The sequence below is a fragment of the Pleurodeles waltl genome, chromosome 4_1 (genome assembly GCF_031143425.1).
Source record: "Pleurodeles waltl isolate 20211129_DDA chromosome 4_1, aPleWal1.hap1.20221129, whole genome shotgun sequence".
Taxonomy (NCBI): domain Eukaryota; kingdom Metazoa; phylum Chordata; class Amphibia; order Caudata; family Salamandridae; genus Pleurodeles; species Pleurodeles waltl.
Genome location: NC_090442.1, coordinates 666,290,518 through 666,300,939, shown reverse-complemented (window position 1 = coordinate 666,300,939; position 10,422 = coordinate 666,290,518). Strand labels below are relative to the sequence as shown.

The window sequence follows — 10,422 nt, the reverse complement described above, 5'->3', positions numbered from 1 at the left end:
CTTCCAGTGTTGCCCAAACTCATAAGAAAGTATTCCAGGCAACTTTTATATCAAGAGTTGAATACTGCAATGCACCATAGCTGGGACAATCTACTACCTTGCGTGCAGAGAATTCAAAATTGGGCTGTGAGACTGCTCACGGATGTGATACGCAATGAGCCTGCCTCTCCTATGCTGAAACCTTTGCATAGGTTGCCAGTTGACAAAAGAATCCAGATTAAAACTGCTTTTATGGTTCATTAATCCTGTCATAAGCTGGTATCGCAAATCATAAATGAAAAATCCCACACTGACCTTCCTTGTCGAACATTACGGTCTGCAAAAGCTTTCTTATTTACAGTTAGCCAAATAAACAGGATTCGAGAAGGAGACTGAGCCTTCTCTTTTTTGACCCTTAAGCTGAGGAAAGCTCTTCCCTTTTATTTAAGGGGGAGAATAACTAATTATATTTCTACAAAGGTTTGAAAATATGGCAATTTGAATCTACTCAAGATGCGTCCAGTATAGTGCTAGGACTGCTTTATCAGATTAACTGATGCGTTTTATAAAATCTCTCTCATCTAACAAACTCTACCAGGAATAACCCCTAAAAAAAAGTGTGGGTCTCACACAAGGAGGGACATTTTAAAAACGTCCTTGTTTGCCAGTTCCCTCCCATGATTTGTTGTTGGTTCTTTATGTTGCTTGTTTTACCATCAAGTGGCGTTCTGGCATACCAACTTTCTGTATAAAAACAAAAACCCAGCAGCACAGCAGCATGCACACTGGAAGATAAAGTGCGGAACCTATTCCATTTATGAGCACAAAGTACAGTTACTGACTTGAGTTATGAACGCAGTTGTACAGATTGCAGTGCTGAAATTTGTGTAACAAAATATCTAAGATACTTAAAATATACCTGCAGAATTTGTTTTGTAGAAATGTACACTACAGAGTGTATTGCTACCGCTTTAATTAGAAAAAGGATGATTCTGTTACACTTCAATAACAGTTATGCAGGATTTCCTTAACCAAGGCTAAATAGAACTTCATGCTTGGCCCTACTAGGACTACAATGAGTATATATGCATCTGCTCTCCCACCCCACCCACAATAGTAAACATTTTCAAAAAGCAATTCAAATATTGCCATTTCCCTTCACTGCATTAATTAACAACTATTTCATTTACCAGCCCTATATACAAAAATGATTATCTGATTTAAGGGAGGGTGGTAGTGATTAAGGATGTGAACCAACTCAAGATTTCAGCTACAAATGTAGAGCATAAAGCTGTTCTACCAAAAATAAAAGCTGTAATATCTACTGCTTTTGTTATTTCTTTTTTTAATAATTTTACGCTTTAATGCATCTTACAAGGCATAGCCTATTTCATATTCAAAATTTAGCCCACGAGATTAAGAAAAGTAAAAACAAAAAGTACCTAACACGAAGTAAAATGCCGTCTGAAACAAGTGAACTAAATAATGTATAAAACAGGCTATAAGGAGATGCATGTGTTCTTCATCTCAGCAACAAATGGAGTGAAGAGCTTGAATTTCAAAAATGGCTAACAGGAATTTAAAAAAATCAGCTTCTAAGCAAACCCAAAATAAAAACAAATTATACACAACAATGTTTGCTTAGGGCAAATGACCCGATGGCTATATTGCTACAGTTAGAGACAAATATAAAGCTCGACTCTGCCTGGTTCCTGACCAAATTATCACCAATGAACCTGAAAAATGTTAAAGATATAATTGCACTGCTAGCAACTGTTGCACTAGAAAGGATCTGCACATGCATTTGCAATACTGATTTGTAAACACAGCCATGCAAAAATGAACACATACATTTTCTATCCCCACACCTTTAAAAATGACATTTATTTATGCCTATTTTCTTCACCTGCATCATACACGCTGCAATATAATACATCTTACAATGGGCTTATCTGGTAGTTAGAATCGTTCATGTAGCTCAAATTAAGAAATAAGTTTGAAGCTATTCAAAATAACTTCTTTTTGGAGAACAGCGAGAAGGACAAATTGAATTATAAAAGAAAGTTTATGGCCAGAAAACGCAACACGTTTAGTTTAATCCTCAACCCTAGCAGGCAAACAGATGCCGGAATCCGTGTCTATACACTGTGTGATACAAACACCTATTTCCATTTTAAAACTGGCTGAAACCACAGTAACAAAAGTGGCCTGCAACCTTTTGGTTATGGAAACAATTATTGAATAAATGCTATGAAAGCAACAATGGAACAAAGCCAAACTGTCTCTGTAAGGTACATAAAGTGAAACACTGTCAAGCCTAGGTATTTTATTTTCTCTCTCAACCTGTCATTTCAGTGCATTATCCGTTTCAATTAGATTGTATGGTCCCTGTACAGATTAAACATTTAAGTAGTGTCCATAGACTCCAGGCTGGCAGAGGATGAATCTTTCTGGATGCTTTCAAATATAGCGGCTAGTTCAGGGTTTGAGCTAATCTGTGACTGGAATTCACTCATAAGTGGACTTTTCTCAGCCTCTGGAATGGTTAGAAGTGCAGCCACTGCCCTCATTGCGGATCGCTTCAATTCATCCTGCTTCTCAAATTCTTGTTTCACAGAGTTCGCCTTAACCTAAAAAAAAAAAAAAAAAAAAAATCAATTTTGAAACAGGAGCAATATATTCAATGAATGGCACTATTTACCTAAACTGAGAAAGACTGGCATATACAAATGCAATCTTAATATGAACTTATTGACTACAAAGCGTGTATTCAATAGACAAATAATTCCTTCCACCCCGTGTTTTGAGACTACATGTTGTATTCTTATAGTTACAAAGTACCTTTATTATTATATATTTATTGTAATTACTACCTATACTAAGTGAAGTAGTTTTCCGTTGAACGAATGGAATCTTGGTGGGGATTCCATGCATGTGGGGAAGAGAGAAAGACACACACAGACACACACCCCTTCCTTCCTTTTTTAGGCAGCTCTGATCAATCAGATATTGTGTCTTTCACAATATTTGCTTTGCTCCTCTTCTATCCTTCTGACTACCATACTAGGCTTGCACCTTTTTTTCTGTAGTCCTCATCCATACAGGAGAGGTTATTGTTACTGATTTTCTTACCACTCAATAGCACAGACTGTCTCAGAATGTGGTGTGCATCTATAACTTGATAGCATGTTTCTCAGCTCTTCCTTCCACTTCAAACCATTCTTGGCTATTACTTGCAAATATCCTCCTAAATCTCTATTAAACCCTTTCACAAAACGTTCTCCGTGGGATGATAGAGGGCTGTTCTGTGATGTTTTATGTTCAAATATCTTCTGAAATAAATTGGGTACCAATGTCAGTGACAATTTCTTGAGGAATTCCTCTCCTTGCAAATATCTCCCAGCAAAATATAATTACCATCTCTGGTTTCACTTCATCCACTAGCCAAACTTCTTGCCATTTGGAGAAGTTGTCAACCAGGACTATAGCGTATCTGCCCTTCAAACCCTGTTGATTTAAAGGACCACAGATGTCCATGCTAAGTTTCTGCCAGGCACCTTCAGGACACTTGATGGGAATTATGGGCGATTATCTTACAGTCCACGACTTATCACTATTCAAACATTTTACACAATTCGTTACAAAACGCTCAATATCACTATCCATGGCTGGGCACCAGAAGTCCAATCGTGCCTTAAGTTTCTTTGCGGACATGCCTCCATGTCCTTCATGAAATGGAGACATTATTCTCTTGGAAAGTGAACCAGGAACAATCAATCGTTTTCCTCTATACACCATGCCATTGATTACGGGAAATTTCATTCCATATAATTTTTTATTTCCCTAAGAATCATCACTGATCTAATAATTCTTCCACGTATTTGTCACCTTGTAAGTGAGTGAATATGAATTCCTTGTAGTCTAAACAGCCATTTAGCTAGGTGTGGCATCGTTTTCGCACTTCTTTTGGTTGAAAAAATATCCACCAAGGGTTTATGGTCCCGTCTCAGCTCGAACTTCATGCCCTAGAATTACGTTCTCAAATACTGAACCCCCTACGAACAGGCTAGGGTTTCTTTTTCAAATCACTGAGTAATTTTGTTCGGCACCCCTTATTGTTCTTGAAGCATAAGCTATAACTCTTTCCTTGCCCTGGTGGAGTTGCAACAGCACTGCACCTAAACCATATGCACTGGCATCTGTACACAGAATTGTTTTACACTCAAGATTGAACGGTTTTAAAATAGGAGCTATGGTCATGCATTCTTTGATTATAGCAAATGACCTCTCGCCACTCATGAAATTTAGTAAGAAAACATTCATCAGCATTTTGGAGTACTTTAATTCAAATACTCAATATAGACATGTTCATTGGCTCCTTCCGCCATTAAAAGTCTGATGGCTGTAAATAAAAAAAAAAAAACTTCATACAACAGATACTTTTGCATGTTCCACCATCCCAAACAACCAGGGAACACCACTTGCTTGCACAGAACGTGCTCACTTTCAACTAGTAAGGACCAGGAACAAAGTTTTAAAATTCTTTAAACAAAAAAGAGGAATGTATTTAAATGTATGTATAAGGGGCAACTTCTAACTAGATGATAGCTACAACTGCTTGTGAAAGATTTAGACAGGAACAAAAATCAACTAGAATGGTATGCATGTACACTGAATTTGGGTGCATAAGCTATTTATCATTCTGATTGAGCTCCTATTCCATAAATTCCCCATCGTTGAGATGAGTCCCACAGTAACTTTACAACATCAGTTTGAAAAAACAAAGGTTAACACAGACTATGAACCAGTTTAATGTAATAGCCCACTGGCCTCTATTTAAAAGACTAAACCCAATCAATGATTTAAGAGTGCTCTGAGCCTAGAGGCCAACTCTTTCGATTCCCAGTGTGGGTCTAATAACGGTAGCAAGACAGGACAGGAAAATCTACTTGGGAAGAGAGAAGGAAGAGAGAAGGGCAGTAGGTGGTTCTATGAAAGATACCAACACTGGAGAACTTTTGTAAGAGGCACGTAACACTTCTTCTGCAGCAGTGGAGCTTTCACGGATTCAGAATCTGAATGTCTGCTACTGCACCAAAGCTGTGTGAAAGAGGGCTCATTTCCCCATGTGGCTGTGTACTAGATTTCCCAAAGAGGGACTCCCGTTTAGAGCAGATGAAGTTGCCTTACGTCTTGAGGACTGCACTGCAAATGTCCCTACAAACTTTTTTTCTGACAGTAGGTGAGGGATGCCACTACTCATATTGAAATGTCCTCTAACCCTTTGGTGGATTAGAGAATGCCATTACTAGCTCATCAGATTTCGACTGTCAAAATATAATTAGAGATATCTGTGCACATCATGAGCAAGATATTTCTGCTGTGTCTACAGGGTTCTGAAAATAAACCTCCAGTACAATTTGTTCACAGAGGTTAAAGTCAGTGGGTGCTTTCGGAATAAATTGTGGATGAGTGCTCAGTAAGCATGCTGAATTCTAAATAGCATGCTCGGATTGTAAATAAGGAAAATGCTACTTAAACAGTAAGCATCTGTTTGTGGCATGTAGTGCTATAGATTCACATGCTCTGCATACTACCGCCACTTAGTGTTGGGGCCGGAAGGTTGCAAGTTGTTTTTGTTCAAAAAAATCTTTCGAGTCACGAGGTATTCCTTTTGCTGGCAATGCACATGGTCCTCAATTCCATCTTCAGATTGTTTCCCCGCAGGCGGTAATGTATGGAGTGTAATGTAAAAATAAGCAGGTGAAATAACTATGCATGAGAATGTATATCAAAAGACTAACAGCCACAACCATGCTTACTGGGTAAGTAACAGCTTCCGTTTGATGGCATGTGTGGCTGTAGATACACATGCTCTGCATAGACTGTAAAGCAGTGCCTCCCAAGAAGTGGTGGCTAGCCTGTGGGTGTTAGAGCTTTGAAAGAGAGTACACAGCACTGCCTGACCTACGTTGGCTTGTTGGCATGCTCAAATATCCACACAATAGTGTTCAGTGAAAGGGTGTGGTGTTGACTATGTAACTGCCTTACAAATGTCAGCTACAGCTATGTTCCCTAGAAATGGCATAGATGCATATTTCTTACGTGTTAAGCTCCAGAGGTAATAGGTAGTGACCTTAGGTTCTGCATAACAAGTTTGGACACATAATCTACCTTGCTATGCTGGATTTAGTAATAGGGTTACCTTTACGTGGTTGAGAAAAAGCAAAAAGAAAAAGTTGTTTTGTCATTCCGAATGTTTCAGTTCTATTAATATAGAACATAAGAACTCTTTTGATGTCTAACATGTGCAGGGCTTTTTGAGCAACCGAGTCAGATTGTGAGAAAAAATCCGGCAACTCAATAGTTTGATTGAGATGGAATTCAGACACTACCTATGGTATAAATTTTGGGTTAGTGTGAAGAACCGCTTTATCTTTATGTATGTGAGAAAATGGTTCTTGTAATGTTAATGCCTGGACCTCACTCACAAGTCTCAGGGAAGTGATTGCAACTAAGGCGGCTACTTTCCACAAAAGAAACTGCAGAGGGCTTGAACAAAGTGGTTTAAAAGGTGGTCCCATAAGTCTACTGAGTACTATATTAAAATTCCAAGAAGGCAGTGGAGGTAATCTAGGCAGTATCACTCTTTTTAGCCCTTCCATAAAAGCCTTTATGACAGGGATTTTGAAAAGAGAATAATGTACTCAGTTTTGAAGACAAGCAGCTATGGCTTCTACATGTACTCTTATAAAGGTATATGGCAGCTTTGCTTTTTGAAAATAGAGAAGATACAAAATTATATTTTGTACCAACACTTGGAAAGGATCCCAGTTTTTTGTGAACAACATGTCTCCACTTTGCTGCATACCATGCTCTAGTGGTTGATCTGTGTGCTTCTTTAAGAATGCCCATACATTCTTGAGATCGATTTAAATACCCAAATTGTATGACTTCAGGAGCCAAACTGCAAGATTCAACTCCTTGGGATTTGAATGCCTGATCTGATCTTGGTTCTGAATGAGACTGTCCAGGTCGAGGGGAAGCTTCTCGTGAGGCGCTACTGACAGGTTCAGCAGAGTGGTGAGCCATGGTTGTCTTGCCCATGTGGGTGCCACAAGGATTAGTGTGAGAGAAGTTTGCCTGAGCTTCCGAAACATACGGGAGAGAGATGAGGAAAAGTATAGGCAAATATCCCTGACCAGTTCATCCATAGAGCATTGCCGTTGGATTGAGGGTGTGGGAACCTGGAGGCGAAGTATGGGCATTTTGCATTTTCCTGTGCTGCAAATAGATTTATGTCTGGAAATCCCACTTTTGGAAGTAGGGTTGGAGATTTCTGGGGTGGAGGTCCCACTTGTGGACTTGTTGCTGCATCCTACTGAGGAGGTAAGCAAAATTGTTGTGCGATCATGGCAGGTGTTCCGCTAACAGGAAATTGTTGTGGCGAATAGCCCAGTGCCAAATAGTCTGTGTAAGGTGATACAACCGTAGTGAGTTTACCCCCCCCGTTTGTGCAGATAAAAGATGATTGTCCTATCTGTGCAGATGAGGACTACTTTGTTGGTAAGACGCATCACAAAGGCCTGGAGTGCTAGATAAACAGCTAGTAACTCTAGAAGGTTGATGTGCAAGAGTGAGTGTGATCACAAAGACACTGTATAGTGAGGTCTTAGAGGTGATATCCCCCCCCCCCCCAAAAAAAAAAAATCGGGAAGCGTCCATTGTCAGAATTACCTGTGAAACAGGGACCAGAAATAGCCACCCATTCAAGAAGTTCTTTTTGTTCCACCATTGCAGAAAGGTGCAGTTGTCTACCAACACTAGATCCTGTAAATGACCCTGTACCAGAGACTATTGGCGTCATAGACATTCCTGCAACAGGCGCATGTTAAGAGGTGAATGTAGCACTATTGCAATGCTAGAAGCCATCATTCTCAGAAGTATCATGATTGATTTCACTGTGACTTGTTGATTGAGGCGAAAGTGAAGAAGCTGTGTTTGAAAGTTCATTCTTGCTGTATTTGGGTACTCTATGCCCAGTAGAATATGGATTATGGGCCCAAGGTAAGGCTGTACCTTAAGTGAGGTGAGATGCGACTTTTGAAATTGACTGTGAATCCCAATTGCTGAAGCAACTCTATTCTGGCTTGAATGTGACTGAGACATTGAGAGAGCTGCTTTGATGACCCAGTTGTGTAGGTATGGGTACATATGAATTTTCTGCCTGCACAGGTGAGCTGCTACCACCACGAGGCATTTGTAAACACTTGGTGCCGTGGAGACTCCGAATGGGAGCAACTTGAACTGGTAATGTTGTCCTATGATATATCTGAGATACTTGCGGTGTGCTGGGTGTGTAGGAATATGAAAATAGGCGTCATTTAGATTTAGAGCGAATAGAAAGGCGCCCGCTGTAGCAGGGCTTTGCACATCTTGCAGTGTGATAACATAAGATGTTCTGATATAATGTAATGGTTTAAATGTCTGAGATCTAGGAAGGGTCTTAGAGAGTCATCTTTCTTGGGTATGATAAAATAAATGGAATACATTCTGTGTCCTTGATGTTGAATAGGAACTGGTTCTATTGCCCCTTTTTCTAGTGAAGACTTTACTTGTTTGAGGAGAGTGATGATATACTGTGAAATTTTGTGACAGCAAGGTGGGATGTTTGGAGGTGTGGAACTGAGATCCAGACAGTAACCAAGTTAGATAATATCCAACACCCATTGATCTGTTGCAATTTCTTGTCAATTTGTGAGAAATAACTGAAGGCGCCCTCCTACAGGTGTTTGGTAATCGGAGGGAAGATGGAGTGAGTCAATGTTTAGAGACAGTGGCAGAGGATCGAGGGGAGGGTGTATTACCTCTATCCATATAGTTGTTTCCCCTATATGAACCCCTGTAAAAACGTATGAAAATGTGTGTGGCTGACCTTTACTGTATGATGGTAATGCTGCTTCACTTGACGATTTAGAGGCGGGTTTGTATTGTGGCCTACGAAAAGGACCACAAGAAGCAGGATGTTGAAGTGCTCCCATGCATTTTGCCACTTCATTCCCCTTTTTCACCTTTTCTAACACCTGATCTACTTGCAGACCAAAAAGATGCTCTTTATCGATCTGTTTGACTCCGGAAATACGCAGCCATGCATTCTGGCGTCTCAAATTAAAAAATCATCTTCTATGGAGGGGTACTGGTGGTATGTAGCTGCTCTCCCCACTATTTCTTGAAAAGAAGTGGTGTCATCAGGTGGTGAAGGTCTAGCTAGGTAAGCCTCCGTATCTGTATCAGTGAATGTGCCTACGTCATACTGAGATCAACGGTCTATATCGCCATGAAAGTGTGCTGTGTCTATCCCCGTGTCCTGATTATCGTGCAAGGAATGAGGTGAGCCTTCCGGAGAAATATCTAAAGGGTCACCCTGAGAATGCTGTGTAGAAGGAGTTTACGGCAGTGGTGGAGTGGTTAGTGGAGATATAGGCAGAGATGACTGAACCTCTTCCAAGTTCTTGTCTATTCTCCTGTGTTTAATTGGAGGTGTAGGTGTTTCTAAGGCCTCCTCAAAAGTGAGCTGTTGCTTGGAGGGAGTGGAAACAGCAGTTTTAACCAGAAGTCTCCCCGTTTATGGCTGGATATGAAGCTGCAACTGCTTAACTTGGAGACATTGCTTCATTTTTTGTTTTTCTGTTGATATTTTCGGCTCATAGAGTTTGGGTTCAAGTTTTTTCAGTGCCAAAGCACTTTTAATTTTGGATGCCGAAGTTGTCTGAGCTGAGGCAAGCACTCTTTTTGATGCTGAAACAGTGGGCCGCGAACCTGAGCCAATGGTGTTCGGCTCGGGGTGGAAGTGGTTATCTTTGATTTAGGTTTCGGTGTCGAGTATGAGGGCAGGGCATCCGAAAAAGTCTTTCAATGCCTGCCATGGCCAGAAGGCAGTGGCAGCTCGATCGCCTTTACTCCCAAACTTGCGTTTTTTTGGACGGAGTAGGTGTCTGTTTACTCACTGTTGGCCTGGAGGAATTTCCTGCATTTCATGAGTCATTTCAGCCTCGGGCTGAGTCTTAAATGGAAACAGTCTCCTCTTCGCAGCAGTAGCCTCCTGGTTATCCTGCTCCTGTTCTTTGTCCCACATGGTGTCTTGGATACCGAAGATGTCAGGCGTTTCCTCATCTTCTTGCCTCTGTATTTCTCGGCTACAGCAATTTCAAGTAGTCCAGGTAAGAGGTGAGGAGGACTTACTGGGAGAGGATGCAGTCCAGAAAGCAAAACGTTTTCCAATTATCTGTATATACGTCTTGTAAACAGTGCCTTAAGCAAGAATGTCTCTATAGTCATCGGGGATGCCTATATTGAACAATTCACTGGTTTTAGGAGCCAAGCTGATAAATTACAAAGATACTAGGTCACGAAGCAGGAATTATCCATGGGTATCAAGAGAAG

The 10,422-nt window shown here is 40.5% G+C and overlaps 1 protein-coding gene across 1 annotated transcript in view; it reads right to left on the bottom strand.

The window, feature by feature from the left end:
• Positions 1–1,844: 1,844 nt before the first annotated feature.
• The window catches only part of CAND1 (cullin associated and neddylation dissociated 1), a 300,273-nt gene continuing 291,695 nt past the window's right edge, over positions 1,845–10,422 (bottom strand). The window contains exon 15 of the mRNA XM_069229173.1: positions 1,845–2,609. Coding sequence (XP_069085274.1) covers positions 2,385–2,609 — 225 coding nt within the window. The 3' untranslated portion in view covers positions 1,845–2,384. The remainder of the gene's footprint in view (positions 2,610–10,422) is intronic.